Below are 16,422 nucleotides of genomic sequence, written 5' to 3' on the forward strand. Positions count from 1 at the left end.
AACATACACCAGTAAAAATGTACAAAACTGGAAGAATTCGTTCCAATTCAGCTTATAACTCTGTACCAGTCTCTAACAGGATCTTGTTTAATGTATCAAACTACGGTATCAAAATCACTTGAGGTTTGGAGATTGTGAACAGTGCTGTATGTGAATGATTGTAATGCTTTGTTAGCTGTCTTTCATATTGACTCCCCTTGTTCAGATATTGTTGAGAGTAAGTGCAAGGTCTTTAAATAATGGCACTTAGTATTTGTTCACAGCAAGCAGCAATCAAGAAATACACCACTGTATTTATGCACAGGGGGGAAAAAAAACGTTCACCTCTAACAGTTCCTAAAATCTACTTTGAGCAAGCACACAAGTTTGCCCACTCTCCACTGGACGTGATGCGAGTCAATCAATAAATCGTCCGTTTTACTTCGTTGCCCTTTGTGATTTTATAACTAATGAATTAACGTCCACTCTTCTACATTTCGAGCTGAAAGAAGAAATGAAAAACTGAGACAGAGGCTGTGTGTTAACAGGCAGTAGGCAGTGTGATCACTTTGCGTATGGCTACGTGGTACTGTTCGTAATTGTTGTTTGTTTGTTTGTTTTCTGCTGCGCTGGTTTCGACAGCGTTAGCTGTCCTCCTTCTGTCTAGTCCTCAGTAGCCTCAGTTCATCCTCCAGGTAGCTGATCCGATCCAGAAGAGCGGCGCGGTCTGCGTGGGCCCTCTGGTCTGCCTCCCACCGGGCCTCCTTGATCTTCCTCTCATACCAACGCTCCATCTGAGTGGAGACCGCCTCGAAAAAGTACTGCGTCACCTCCAGGGCGTGCATGTTTTCCCGCTCCTGAGCGAAAGTGGGCTCCGGCGTCTTTTTCCCAAACACCTCCAGAGTCTTTGAGCTCCCTTTGCCCTTTGCTTTGCCCTGGGAGTGCCGCTTATGGTGCCTGCCTCTCTCTCCTCGGCACCTCTCTCCGTCGCGGTCCGGATCCCCCTCGCAGTCGTTCCGGCTGCTGCAGCGGCGTTCCGTCTCCGGGGACAGGCTGCTGGCCCGAACGGTGCGGCTTCCTCTGGGTTTCGGTTGTAGTAGCTTTTGGTCCTGCGCTTCCCCAGGTAACCTGCGGGGGTCAGTGCCGAGCAAGGAACGCTCTTTTGGACGGACCACCCGAGGAGAAGAAGGCAGGGATTTGTTCTGAGTTTGGGCGGAGAGCTCGTGTGCGTGCTGTTTGTCGTCTATAGACAAAGAACATAAAACCACGAAAATATTTCTCCACATAATAATAAACATATGACTTAACTGCTGTTAAATCATGTAGGAATTAACCATGTTATGGTTACATTAGCACAAACATGTGCTCACTGGGATGTCCCTGGAGGGGGAAAAAGCAGTACAGCTGATGCATGTGGTTTTATTTTGACTGTATTTCTCTTATCTGTCCCAAAGGAGACGAGACTGAACAATAATACAGTAAAGTTATGTAAGCGTTACGTAAGCCTTCGTCTGCATGCGGAGCATTACAGCGAGTGCAGGACACGCATATGCACACGCCTGCATGCATGCATGTAATGAACCGCTAACTGTCTTTTACTTGCGTGCGTGTGTGTGTGTGTCCTACCTGGAGAACTGTCCACCTGAACCACAAAATAGTGATTAGCAGAGCCATCCTCTGTGCCCGCCGCTGCCTCCAGATCAGTGGGGTCAGGTAGGGTAGAGGTTGCCAGGCATTGAGCGCTGCCTCCAGGCACAGCGGGCAGACTGGTGTGCCCATCTGGCTCAGCTTCGCTGACACTTTCCGCCAGAGAGGAGGACCTCCGGAGCTTCGGCTGACGAGGTTCTCCAGCCAGTCGCATCTCCATATTCTGGATCTTAGACAGACACCAGTTCTTCAGCTCACTCACTACTGAAGCCTGAGATGAGAGAAAGAAAGACAGGGAAATGGCTTTGTAATAACTTCTTTTTTTTTTATTTGAATGTCTATCTCAGTTTGTCTGACTTTTGTGTACGACTATTTTCGAATGTTCTGAACTGAATTTAACTCTCACGTACAGTACAAACATGGGTTTCATGAACAGGCTACACAGACTTGCAGTAAACTGCAGATACACGCGCTGGTGATGGGGAAAATGCTGTGCTGTTGTACCTGTTTCTTCTCCGCCTCCATTCGCTCCAGCGCGGCTCTCTGCTCGATACGATGCTGACACTCTGTCTTCTCTGCCGACACTCGCTCCAAGGTCATCTTATCCAGAGCCCGGATCTGCTCCAGCATTCAATTACACTCAATTACATTTTTATGTCTACGAAGCTTTCAAAAGAAATATTGTAATTCAACAGCATTACGGAAGTCTCTGGCTTGGGATAAACTTAATAAAAAAGAGGAGCATTCTTGAGGTTATTTTGGCATAAAACATACTACTGGCGGTATATGTGTGAGCCTAGAGAAATGCTTTAGATTCGTGTTGTGTATTTCTGCAGTGAGAGGACGTACCTGGTGTTTGTTCTTGCGGTCTAGTTGGCCAATCTTGCTGTTCATCAGCTCCTGAACTGTGTGAATCTCTGACTTCATCTCCTCCTTAGTAGCTTCAAGCTGATTCTCCAGTTTGTTAATTAGAGGTTCACACCTACAGCCATTTATAGGAGCCTGAGGAAAAAAACAGAGAAATTACCTTTTAAATGTCAGCATTAATACGCTATCAGACTACACAGAGATTACCATTATGAAAATCACACCAACACAGAACTGCAATTATGTGATGGCTTATGCAAAAATAACAGAATCGTGAACCATAACTAAAACACTCATAAGAAAATTGTCACCATGCTGTGCACAGACACCACAGAGAGACTACCACACTGCAAAGACACCACAGAGAAACTATACCACACTGTGCACAGACACCACAGAGAAACTATACCACACTGTGCACAGACACCACAGAGAAACTATACCACACTGTGTAAAGACACCACAGAGAAACTATACCACACTGTGTAAAGACACCACAGAGAAACTATACCACACTGTGCACAGACACCACAGAGAAACTATACCACACTGTGCAAAGACACAACAGAGAAATTATACCACACTGTGTAAAGACACCACAGAGAAACTATACCACACTGTGCACAGACACCACAGAGAAACTATACCACACTGTGCAAAGACACCACAGAGAAACTATACCACACTGTGTAAAGACACCACAGAGAAATTATACCACACTGTGCACAGACACAACAGAGAAACTATACCACACTGTGCACAGACACAACAGAGAAACTATACCACACTGTGCACAGACACCACAGAGAAACTATACCACACTGTGCACAGACACCACAGAGAAACTATACCACACTGTGCACAGACACCACAGAGAAACTACACCACACTGTGCACAGACACCACAGAGAAACTATACCACACTGTGCACAGACACCACAGAGAAACTATACCACACTGTGCACAGACACCACAGAGAAACTATACCACACTGTGCACAGACACAACAGAGAAATTATACCACACTGTGTAAAGACACAACAGAGAAACTATACCACACTGTGCACAGACACAACAGAGAAATTATACCACACTGTGCACAGACACAACAGAGAAACTATACCACACTGTGCACAGACACCACAGAGAAACTATACCACACTGTGCACAGACACCACAGAGAAACTATACCACACTGTGCACAGACACAACAGAGAAATTATACCACACTGTGTAAAGACACCACAGAGAAACTATACCACACTGTGCACAGACACCACAGAGAAACTACACCACACTCTGCAAAGACACCACAGAGAAACTATACCACACTGTGCACAGACACCACAGAGAAACTATACCACACTGTGCACAGACACCACAGAGAAACTATACCACACTGTGCACAGACACCACAGAGAAACTATACCACACTGTGCAAAGACACAACAGAGAAACTATACCACACTGTGTAAAGACACCACAGAGAAACTATACCACACTGTGCACAGACACCACAGAGAAACTATACCACACTGTGCACAGACACCACAGAGAAACTATACCACACTGTGCACAGACACCACAGAGAAACTATACCACACTGTGCACAGACACCACAGAGAAACTATACCACACTGTGCACAGACACCACAGAGAAACTATACCACACTGTGCACAGACACCACAGAGAAACTATACCACACTGTGTAAAGACACAACAGAGAAACTATACCACACTGTGCAAAGACACAACAGAGAATTATACCACACTGTGCAAAGACACCACAGAGAAACTATACCACACTGTGTAAAGACACAACAGAGAAACTATACCACACTGTGTAAAGACACCACAGAGAAACTATACCACACTGTGCAAAGACACCACAGAGAAACTACAGTTAACACAGTCCACAAAAACACATGAGCACAGAAAACCTACAGTCTATGTAGTCTACAAAAGCACAGGCAGTAAAACACAACAGGACAGAGAAATAGCACCACAAAAAAAAATACCAAACCTCTGAGAAAGTAAAGCATAAAACATCTACAGCTGCATCACAGCCCATCACACACACACACTACCAGTTCACTGCACTGTAGTCACTGTAGTAAGCAGAGAGAAGACACGATCGGCTGTGTTTCTTTAAACCTCTAGTCAGTCATTTTAAGGAGACATGAGAAGAGGGTTCATTCAAGAACACTAAGCTGAAGTTATTCACCCAAATATTCTGAGGAAACAAAGATTTACTAAATTCTCCCTGCACAATAAAAAAAAAAAAAAAAAAAAATCAGTATTGTGCAAAACCACGATTTGAAACCAGTCACTGGAGCACACAATAAACTTCTTATTCAACGTTTCATTAAGCGGTTACGTAATTAGTTTAACCGGGAGCCAAATCTCCTAATTGTCCTGCTGTTTTCCCCTGCTCACAGCACCTGCATAATCTTGCCGTCTTTTCCGCGGTAGAGGGTGTAGAGCTGATAGGCCTTGTAGCTGTGAGGAGGAGGGACAGCCAGAGGAGACGACCCCCGCGGTTTATTCTTTTTTTTCTGTGCTGCTTCGCCACGGTTGTTTTCTCTGCGGGAGAGGGGGTCTGACAAAGAGGGCTGTGGGCCACACACACACACACACATATAAACTGGTTTGAGCAATGCTTTGGGACAGTATGCGTCAGTACACAGTAGTATTGTTTAATGAGCAGATGGCAGAACCGCCCTCTGTACCTTCTCTTTGAGTTTCTTGTTGCGATTCTTTTTGGGGCATGTCTCTGTTGGCTCAGGGGTTTCGCTCTTGTGTTCGCCGCGTTTACGCACGACTTGATCGCTACTGTGGGTGTCGTCTGCTGGTGACACACTTTCCTGCGTTCGACAGAGAGAGAGATATGATATTATATGGCTTCAACTGTACATAAATGCACCAGAGTGACCAGAAAATATACCACGGGATATATTCTTATGAGATCTCCAAAAGGGTTAAATTCAAGACATCTACACATCCATATTTTCAGTTCTGGTTGAGTCATTTTTTTGATCTCCAATCCTACTTTGACAGAGATTAAGCCAAATGTACCCTTAAAACTCACTGACCGTAAAAGTCGCAATCAGCCTCAGGAAGATTAGAGTCGCTGTGTCAGAGGAAATAGTCCGTGTGTAAGGGAGTGTGTGTGTGTGTGTGTGTGTGTGTGTATTTGCCCTCTTTCTGTGTCTGTATAATGGATATATTATGAATGCTGTTTGAGTCTGTGTGTGTTGGTGTGTATCTGTGTGCATTTCTCGGTGTGTATTCTCTCCTCTACCTTACAGTGCATCATCTCATCACGCGGGACAGACTGCGCTCGCCCTTCGGCCCTCAGTTTGTCCCTCCTCTTCCTCACGCTCCTGCCGCGGGTAAAACTCTGCACCTGCGAACAGTAGGACGTACCAGCATGACTGTGCTGTTCCATTCTCATCACTTCAATGTCTGGAGGTCTTTAGCAGGGATACACATCACTACAAACCCTGACCATTTAGATCAGATAAAATCAAGGCTGATTCAACGCTTAGTCCGCATAAATGGATATGATTACATTTGTTTTAAATTTCACAACTATCTAACACAATAAAGTAGAATGATCCTCTCTGTTATGATTCTCAGTTAACTGGTCTGTGCCAGCATTGATATTTTTCTCTTTCTGCCTCTGCTTGCATCAAAAACAGTCTGTTGGATTGATAACAGGGTTTTTTTGAGGGGTTTTTTTTTGAAGAGGTACCGCTCAAAACACTTTTGAAACACGATCATACAGTGTGACTGAGTTTCTGTAAATATTATTAAGGATGTCAGGAAATTTAGTGCCAAAGGAAATCCTGCCTTTCGTAACAGGGTGAGTCAAACCCAGCTTGTGCACATGCATGAGAGAGAGAGAGAGAGAGAGAGAGAGAGAGAGAGAGAGAGAAAAGCTGTTTTTTTTTTTTCTTTTTTACCTGAGGGGCTTTGGTCAACAGTAGAGCCACTTCTGGGTTGTTATGTTCTCTTGCAAGGTCCAGAGGGGTCTGTCCTGCCTGTTAAAGAAAACCCCTAAACAAGCTCAGTTTGCGTCAGCTCTGGAATTCCACTTAACACAAGTTTACCACCACCGATGAGTTTCACCACGCTGGTCGCAAGGCTACCTTATAATTCATATTTCATGACCGGCGTTGAGAAATATGAGCAAATGAGTGACTGTACAACAAAAATCGGTCGCTTCCAATGTTTTTTGATGCGTCGCCAATATCCGGACCAGCGGCCGGGTTTCCGCGGTGCTTTCAATTTGCATGAAAAAAAAAATAATCAGGTTGTGGGTAAGATTATTAATAGTGCAAAAGCCTTGCTAGAGGCACTCACATTGTTCCGGAGAGTGCCGTCTGTGCCCGCCTCCAGCAGCAGCCGAACCGTTTTCCTATGATTCAGAGCAGCTGCCACATGCAAAGCTGTGTCCCCTGCCTGTGTTAGAGCAAACAGTGTGTCTGATACACAAAAACAGAACACAGGACCAAAAACAAGCCGTTTTTTTTTTAAACGGCAGAGCAGATGTGCTCTCTGTCGCTATGGGAGACGGGAGAGAGCACGTTTAATAATACAAAACAGAAATTTGTAGTTACCAAAACAGACGTTTAGACCTTTTATCTTGTTTATCAAATTGAATGTCAAAAAAGAAATCACAGCTTCACAGATGGAACGTCTCTCGTCTGTATAAAATGTTGACTTACATAACTTATCCTGCATGTAAAAGTAGGCTTTGATTTTGCACTTTTTAATGAGTATATTTAACACTCCAAAACAGGGATTCACAAAAGGAGATTTAAACCTAAAAAGACTTAAAACCCTTCCAACACAAGCCACAACGGTTAAACAGAACTAAATCCAATTGGTGAAATTCATCATCCAAATATGCTGAGCAAGAAAAGAATTTCAACAACACATACATTAATGCAAATACAAATGTAGACAAGCTCGAGCCTGCAAAATGAGGCAGTTAATGTAAACACCCATAGACATTTTATGGAAACTATTTTTAATATCTCACTTTCCCCAAAGACGGGAGATGTCATGTTTACTGAGAGTACAGAAAAAACGTATGTAATTATTTATCATATGCACTGACCTGATTTCTCTCCGTCACTGAGCAAAACGCACCCAGAAGGATCCGGATTATGGACACATGATTGTAGCGGGCGGAAATATGCAGACATGTGTCACCTACCTGAGCGAAACAGACGCATCACCTGAGTTAACCACATTTTCCTCACAAAAAAGCACACGCACATCGTTAACTATTCTCAAACACAGTGAAAGCTTCCTACGCAAAGACCTTGCTATGGGCATTCCTATTTCAGAGCTCTCTGTCTCTCTCTGGCACTGTCCTGTATTTTCTTTTCTTTTTCTCTCACTCTCTCTCTCTCTCCCTCTCTCTACTCTGTTTGCTGAAGGAACTCATCCGTGAGGAGTGATAGCGTTTGAAGTGAAGAATATGCTGTTTCATAATTAAGTGACTGTTTCAGATTGCGCACAGTTTGTTTGGATACGGAGAGAAACGCTGTGGGCCAAAATGGAAGGCAGACGGAGGAGAAGAAAAGAAAGGAAAGTAGAGAGGGGTGGGGTGGGGGGGGGCGCCGACACTCACATTATTCTTGCTGTCAGGTCGTGCTCCTCCCAAAAGCAGCACCTTACAACTTTGGGAATGCCCATTCTGACAAGCTAAATGCAGGGCAGTATTTCCTGCCTTTTAAAGAGACAGAAAGAGAAGGAGAGAGGGAGATTAAACGACAAAAACAACTTCAACAATCATAAATCACAAAGTCTCTTGACCCGCCGTAAACACAGTTACTTTGCACAGTTGGCCTTCCCCTTATGAATACGCTCTTTCGGAATGTGCAGTATTGAGGAAAATATTCTTCATAGAAGTTCAGCGAATAAAAAATCTCTTAAGTTTTTTCTTTTTAAGTCAGACCTTGTTTTTGGCATGAACATTGGCTCCAGCCTTGACCAGCAACTTGACAGACTGACTGAACCCATGCCAGGAGACTTCATGCAGCGCAGTGTTACCATCCTGTGGGGAAAAAAAGGGGAAAAAAACTGTAAATGAAAAATCAAGGTTTCACTGCAATCAGATTTATTTATATCATTTTGTGTAAAATGTATGTGTCTCCACTGAGCCCTGAATATTAAATAATTGTAAAAAAGCTCTTGTACGGTTATTACACAGTATGTTTGGGTAATATTTTCAGTGTGGTGACTTTGGCCAGACTGAACACATGTTTGTACGGATTTTAAAACTCTGTCTCACAGCCTCTAAGTTCTGCGTGGGATAAAAACTTTGTGTGTATGTTTGTGTGTTTAATGTGGCAGTGCTAAATGTGAGTGTGGGATAATGTAATGCTTGCATCTGTGCGTGTGTGTGTTTGTGTGTTTGTGTGTGTGTGTGTGTGTGTGTGTGTGTGTGTGTGTGTGTGTGCGTGCGTGTGCGTGTGTGAGAGAGAGATATAAAGAGAGTGAGAAAGACTGGGAGGGTGAGAAAGACCGGGAGAGTGAAAAAGACAGAAAGTGTGAAAAGAAAAAGAAAAGAATTCTTGTGAGTATACTTTGTGCATATACAGTACATATGTTTGCGGTCATGCGTGTGTGTGTGCGTGTGGGAAAGAGAGAAAGAGACAGATAAGGCATGAGTGTATTCTCAGTAAGCAGATTCAGTAAGTTCTCAGAGCCTGTCAGTGTATACTATGGGACTCTGGTGTGTTTACCTTGTCTTGTCTGTCCAGTGCACTCCCTTCCTGGATAAGAGCTGAGATGACATCACTGTTTCCCACCACTGCTGCCCTGTGTAAGGCTGTCTGGTCACCCTGGAAACAGTCAAGCACAGTACTGGTTTCTTAGCATGTCAATCAACATCACAGCCAGTGACTGAAAATCATTAGGTTCATTTTTGATGAATAAAACATGAAACAATTTCCACTGACAACAAAGTTAAGAATAAAGGTCCTTGTTAAGAGAACAAACTTCAATGAAAATGGCTTAAATTAGAATTGGAGAATGAAAGTTAGTGCAGAAATGATGACTTTATATTCAAAGCACAGTCATTCTGTTGATTTTCCAACCCCCCAAAAAACAATCACACATCACGAAAGCGGTCAGCAACAAACATGTTTTTGTTTTTGTTTTTTGTCTGTTTTTTTAGTCCATGTAGATCCACAGCAGCTGATCACACAGTCAGAAGCAGAGAGAGAGGAGAGAGTGTCTCTAGCAGCCAAGCAGAGGCGTCATGTCCATTTAGAAACCGCCACAAATGGCGTTCCCATGGGCACAGGCACCAGTAAGCATCCAGAAAGCAGGCCAAGCAGGGCCGTTGTAGCATGTGGCAGAAAAGCGACAGATGAGCCAAGCTCTCGGTCAGTGAAAAGCATAGAGGAGGCTTGATGGTCATCCCATAACAGATGATGGGGATAGAGTCTAACTGAGCAGAGGGATTGAGCAGGCCAAGGCAGGGCAGGTCGGGGGGGGGGGGGGGGGGGGGGGGGGGGGGGAGTGGGGGGTTCCACTGGCTTAGAGTGGTCTTTCTAACCTCTGCCAATCTTCCTTCTCTTCTTCCTTGCCACCTGCTACCAGCTCTCCTCCAAGGTTGCCCCTCCTTCTCCTCCTCCTCCTCATGAGGAAAGGTGTGTCCAGCGAGCCCGCCGGACTCAGGAGTGGCAGCGCTATTGGCTGAACGGGAGCGAGAACTCACAGTCCATGTGGACAGAATCTGACTGAGCCAAAGATCTGCTGTTTTGGAGGTCGGTAGAGGCAGAGTTACCCCTGGACCAGAATCTAGTGAAGGACTAGGGGAGGTTCCGTCTAGCTGCCAATCAAAGTAGTCCCACTCCAAGCCACTGGAAGCCATTAAGCTACACCACTGCTAGTGTCCGAGTTATGAGAAGGGGCAGCCCACAGAGAAAAAACCCCGGCAATTTTCTCTCTCACACACACACACCCGTACACACCAGCTAGAGTTGTAAGAGACAGGCTAAATTCATTTTTGAAAAAATGAATGCAATAGCTAATGTGAACGGAAATGAATAAAGTCAAAAATGAGTTTTGCTCACTATGAGGCACAAAAGAGATGGCAGGAAAAATTAAGCATGGCTCCACAGATTTCACCAAAGGCACTAATTAGTCTAAGAAGAGTGGATACAAGTGGAGGAAGAGAGTAAATAAAAGAAAGAAAGAAAAAAAAAAAAATTCCTTAAGCAGTCTGCAATGCCTGTTATATTAGTCAGTACAGTCATTAACCTCTACGATTAGAAACAGAGAAATTTGAGAAGCTTCAAACTATAAAGACTGGTGATTTTAAGTTAACAAGGTTAAAATTTGAAGTTGCTCTAAGTGAAGTGACCGTCAAAGAAGGACTGGATCAATACTTACGTCATCCTGAATGTCCAGGTCGCAGCCAGCCCTCAATAAAATGTGCACAACTTCAGTGTGGCCTTTATAAGCGGCTAAATGCAGCGGAGTCCGGCCGTACTGTCGCGAGAGAGAACACACGTTCCATCAGAAAGGGAGAAAACACAGTCTGTTTCACAGATAACTTCACTGTTCTGACCGGAGATTTACAGGCGAGAGTTGCGAGCGTGATTTGACGATGTCGAACGTCTAAAACACCACATGTTCCTATTCTGGCAATGACAGAACCCTTCTGTCCAAACCCATCTGCATAATGAGTGGACAGTAACCACAAATACAAAAAATAAAAAAAAACTGTTTAATCCATGTTTTCTGAGGACACGGGCAGATTGGGTTAGCTCAAGCTAGCACATGCATAGGATAAAACCCCGCGTGGACTGTAACCTAATGTTTACACTCAATATCACAGAAAGGTCTAATCTTCACCAGGATAAAGCTGCCGGCACTAATGCACACTTGTCCAACTGATTTAAGATGCTACCATAGTCACAACATTTCAGTTCATGCATTTTCCTGCTTCACTAAACCTAAAAAGCCACGGTTTAGCCTCCTGGTTAAAAAAAAAAAAATACTATGACACCATAAACATTGTTATAATTCTTATCCAAGCAGATGGTATTGTAGTTTTTTTTTTTTCTTGAACACTAAAATGTGCTTTTCATAGCAATGTGTATGTACAAGCAGAATATGTTCTCTCTGTAATTTCACCATTTACTCAGGTGTTGAAGAAAAAGAGTCTAATCCATGGTTTTAACTGGAGTATTACAAGACATAAACTTGCTTCTTATGTAACAGGAAGTTATGAATTGACTGTGAATCAGTGGTTGTGTCGGCATGTCTGCTTGCTTCCAGCCATATTTTATGAGGTCTGAACTTTACTAGTATGTTGACAGACTCCGGTCACGCAACCTGAAGGAGAAACCACATTATCACCATTCATTACCGCAGTCCACCCACAGACACTCCTTTAAAACCCAAAAGCACAGGTCTTATGGCATTTCTGGGAATAGCGCAGTCGAATCGAGGCAGTTTGGCATCGACACACGTCAGGATAGGGTTTCACTTGGCTTAACTCGGAGGGCCGCCACAACACAAACATTTCAGGTGAAAGCCATTCAATAGGGGGTTGCTAGAGGACTGTTTCCTTGGTTACCAGAAACTGCTTCGAACCTGAAGAGAATGTTTTGAGCCTGATGCCAGGGCCTTAACCACTATTTCTAACTTCTGTGTCGTCTCCTTTCACCTGAGGAGGGTGCAACAGAGCCTCCTTCACTCTACCTTTCCTCACTCCTCCCTAAGAGTGGAATTTCCTGACGAAACTCAAATCCTCCGGAGCTCAGATTAAGCTCTTAAAGCGAATAGCAGCCAAAACAAACACATAAAATATAACCAACTCTCCTGACCTCGAGACTGATACCAAAAAAATACCTTTTGACACACAGAAGAAATCTGACAACATTTTGACAATACCTAATAACTCCTTCATGTTCTTGAGGCATAAACCAGATTCAAACTGACACTTGACTTAATCAAAAGCAGCAGTGAGAAATATACTCCCTGATTCCTGCAAGGAGATGATTTGTGTATCGTATTTATATTTCTTCCCATTTCTGAGTAAGCATAGCCAGCCATTATTCAGTTAGAGTCTTTATATCAAAACTCTTCCAATGTTTCAATGTTTCATATACGCAGCAACATCAGCAACTGCTTCAATTGATTGGCCCCAATAAAGGACCACCTGTGTACACAAACTGCAGTGGGTATATAAACTCTATTGTGTATATGTGTACTCTATTGTGTAATGTGTTCAAAAGAATTTCTGAGTCTTATCGGCCGGCCAGCTCATAAAGATGAAGTGTGTTTAGGACTAAGGCCATGACACTAATTACTGCCTTGATTCCTTCACTAGCGCTATCACACAGCTCCCCTTAGCACATGGTTTCCACCACATAACTCTCACAGACAGGCCTTGCTAAGCCTTTCCACAAACAGAGAACAAAATGAACAATGAGGGTTTTTTTTTTTTCATTTATCTAATTGAGGACATTAATGTCTTCTCCATAAAACCAGTCTCTCTTGCTCTCTCTCTCTCTCTCTCTCTCTCTCTCTCTCCTCTTTCTCTTTCTGAGACACTGATTTACAGTGTGAGATATATGTGGACACACGTATATCCACATGTGCACTCCCAGAACTTTCAGAGACAGGTAGATAGAGCACTGACCAGGCTTCTTCATATAACTGTCACCGAAATATTAAATATTATATCAGTTTGCAATTCAGTTCATTTTTATGACCCACACACAACACACACACCCACAACACAGAGCAAAATCTCACATCCTCTTAAAGGCGCAGTCTGTTACATTCCAACTGTTATATATTTGATTTACTGCCATTTGGCCTTGATTTGCCTGCTGTGGTTATGAAGGAACGAAATGATATCTTATTACGAAAAGCAGAGTTTGACTTTTATATGCCATAATAGTCAACATTACTGCCCTTTTTACATTATATTTCATATCAGCAGATCCAGCCTCATCCTGAAATAAAGACGTTACTAATGGTTACAGTGCTAAAGCCCCGAGCTACGACCGTCAGATTAAAAGGTTAAGTCACATTCGAAATGTACAGATGTTTGCTCGCACGCACAGTCAATACAAAATCCCTAATACAAAAATAAACCACAACAAAAGGCACGAGAATTAATGATAGCATTTATACTTGGAATAACAAAAACACATTTTATGTCTAAACCGTTTCACCATTATCTTTTACATATCTCACAACCCAGAAAGAACAAACCTCTTTCACACATGGTTTGAGACCATTAAAAACCTTCTCAGATGAGTGTTTGTTGTCACCTTTTATTAAGCAAAGACTTTAGAAGAACTAATATATATTTTCTGTTCCGCAGACAGTCCGTTCAACCACTGTCCACCGTGTGTCAATCAAATCCAGAAATGGTTTCCAGTAGCGACGCTCACCTTGGTGACGGCTACCTTGGCTCCCTTGTTAATGAGCTGCACCACATTATCGGCCTGGCCCTTGTGCGAGGCTATGAGGAGCCGCTCCGAGAGTGCGTGGACCGCAGCCGCATCCTGCAGGCTCATGAATCAGAGGCCGCTGTCTGGGGGGGGGGACGGAAGGATCTGGAAGGAGGAGGGGGGAGGTCGCAGTCTAGGACCCTCTAGCTCATGTCCAACAAGCAGAGAAGGAGGGAGAAAGACGCGGAGTTGACGTGAAAGGCTCGGTCATCTGATGCTCGCGGGAATCCAACCAACCTCATGTCCAGCTTCACCCCTGACGAAGAACAGGAAACAGATGTGCTTATGGGTACAATGCAGGAGCAAACAGGAAAAAAAAAGGGGAATGAGGGGGTTACGACTGTGAAATAAAAAAAAAAAAAAAGTAGTTTAATAGATATTGTGTCAATGGAGTGGAAAGAGTACAGATTGTACCCCTGTGTGATTAAGGGGTGTGAGAATTATAGTCCTGTAAGGTTTGGTTTCAGCCCTCTAATTTAATGACATCATCTGAGATATCTGATTTCACTCTTTACAGTTCCTAAGGACACTGAAAAGGTGAATCAGTTGTGTCAGTATTGGAAAATCGGTATGATCCGTGGTCCTCTAGCAGAGTAGTTACCTCCCTGCAGTAAATGAAACAGGAGAGTCAACTAATCAAATGGGCGTAGAATTAAAAGTATTGATAGAATTAATATAGTGCTTTAAATCATAATCTCATAAACTCTTATCATATCAAACAGAGGGTAAAACATACCAACATCACCATGCAGGAGTGAGAGAAGGGGTCACGTTTATTAATCTAGATGAAACCGCAGCGTGCAAACAAAGGCCCCTGTACAAAGCGGCGCGGTTTTGCTGCCTAACACTCGATATATCCGCAGGGCAAAATGACTCAGAGGAAATGTCTATTCCTCTGACAGGAGTTTTACCCGCCGCCTTTCCCATCATTACAACCCATCATTGTGTTTCGCAGTTAATCTCTGTCAGCTAACGCTCTGACTCACCGGGCCCGACGGGACAAAAAACAGATAAAGCTATGCGTCTATACCACACCGTATCGGAATCGGCATGGCACCCTTTTTCTTTTCACTTTAACTCCAGCTTGAGGTAACAGAATATCACCAAAAAAACAAACAAAAAAAAAACCACATACCAAGCTGCGGTCACGTTATGCCGTGTGTGTTAAAGCTGTTTCCAACTGCTGAAAGACCATCTGTGGTTTGACAACTTGTAAAGTAACAGATGGCACTCATTTTCAGTGTCAGGTGAGATTTCTGTTTAAAATTACATTAGAAATGAGTGGGGCAATATCTGATGTGTGTATAAAGAGCCAGTATGCAGCCAACTCTGAGAGCAAGTTTTCATTTTCTTTGATCAGTCTCCAGATTGGTTTTTTTGGGCTCTGCGCAGCTAAGTCAAAAAGGTAAAGCGGTATTGCCCTAAATTTTTTCCAAAAGGCTTAATTTGGAAATTAATTTTTCATGGGAAAAAAACACTTCACTTTTTCACAGTAAATGGAGTGCTTGGAATCAGAAAGTGCATCCAAATGCATACTCTCACAATACATATGTTCACACGGTTCAAATATGGAAACCTAAATAAAACATAAAGATCTTCAAACTCTCACCTAAAATAACGGTTTATCTAATTGTCCTGGCGCAGGCCTTTGTTTTAACCATGATGTAAGTTTCAAAACAAAAGTGTCATTACAAGTTGAACTTCAGCCAGTAATTTAAGCCTGTATATAGAGAGAATTCGACTCTGAAGGGCCTTTCAGCCTCACATATTTTCTCTAAGTTACTAGTCCCATGGCCATATCTTCCTTATCTCCCATACGTCTCTTCATTTCATTCTTTCATCTCTCAGTTCAGGCGTCATGTAAAGAGTCCTAATTACTGACCGCTGAGAATTCTGGAGTCACTGTTTGGTCCAGTGCATCTCAATAGTGTAAGATTTCTTTCAGACCAAACGGAGAACCAAAGAGAAAGCAGACCTCACAGCTCTGATAGTGGAAGATGAGAGACTGTTTGAGGGTTTTTTTTTTTTTTCCTCTGAGCTCCCGCGAGCTACGTCACAGCTCTTTGAAGAGCTCAGTAAGTCAGATACACAGCCGTCCCACCAGCCATAGATCATGCGTCTGATGATAACGCTTCAAAACCAGAGGTTCAAACTCCACATACCATCATAATCCCTCCACTAAATGCCATTGGCTTTAACACCAGCATGCCTTTGCAAAGACACTTACCAGTCTTGGTCTCATATCTCCGGAGAAATCTTTTTCTTTTTTTTTTTTTGCTGTTGTTGTAAGGCATACTTTCAGTGAAAATCTCTTTTTTTCTAAAGGAGCCCCAATATGACAAGTGATGCTTTTGCTTACTGTTTCATTCTACACATAATTTCAGTATGTAATAGTACATAGACGTGGATTTATTCTGGAAAAGTTAC

General features: G+C 43.2%; 1 protein-coding gene across 2 annotated transcripts; it reads right to left on the minus strand.

Annotated features, from left to right (window-relative positions):
* Positions 1-581: 581 nt before the first annotated feature.
* ankrd6b (ankyrin repeat domain 6b) lies at positions 582-14,232 on the minus strand. 2 transcript variants are annotated; one of them, XM_030781412.1, is made up of 16 exons: positions 13,936-14,232; positions 10,913-11,011; positions 9,256-9,354; positions 8,466-8,564; positions 8,139-8,237; positions 7,620-7,718; positions 6,860-6,958; positions 6,460-6,537; positions 5,796-5,894; positions 5,224-5,358; positions 4,936-5,106; positions 2,476-2,628; positions 2,131-2,244; positions 1,606-1,897; positions 1,041-1,222; positions 582-926 (listed from the first exon to the last, which is right to left on the minus strand). In XM_030781412.1, the coding sequence occupies exons 1-16, from the start codon at positions 14,059-14,061 to the stop codon at positions 624-626; spliced, it is 2,247 nt and encodes a 748-aa protein (XP_030637272.1). In that variant the 5' UTR covers positions 14,062-14,232; the 3' UTR covers positions 582-623. The 2 variants fall into 2 exon arrangements, with proteins under 2 accessions (XP_030637272.1, XP_030637271.1); XM_030781411.1 differs by having other exon boundaries at positions 582-1,222; positions 5,796-5,900.
* Positions 14,233-16,422: the final 2,190 nt, after the last annotated feature.

Source organism: Chanos chanos, chromosome 8 (assembly GCF_902362185.1).
Source record: "Chanos chanos chromosome 8, fChaCha1.1, whole genome shotgun sequence".
NCBI lineage: Eukaryota > Metazoa > Chordata > Actinopteri > Gonorynchiformes > Chanidae > Chanos > Chanos chanos.

Excerpts from the sequence above, each read along its gene's own strand:
- ankrd6b (XM_030781411.1), bottom strand. The coding sequence starts at position 14,061 with ATGAGCCTGCAGGATGCGGCTGCGGTCCACGCACTCTCGGAGCGGCTC. Across the intron at positions 11,012-13,935 it reads CCAAGGTAGCCGTCACCAAG|TACGGCCGGACTCCGCTGCA; the intron begins GTGAGCGTCGCT and ends CTCTCGCGACAG. Across the intron at positions 2,245-2,475 it reads ACCGCAAGAACAAACACCAG|ATCCGGGCTCTGGATAAGAT; the intron begins GTACGTCCTCTC and ends ATGCTGGAGCAG.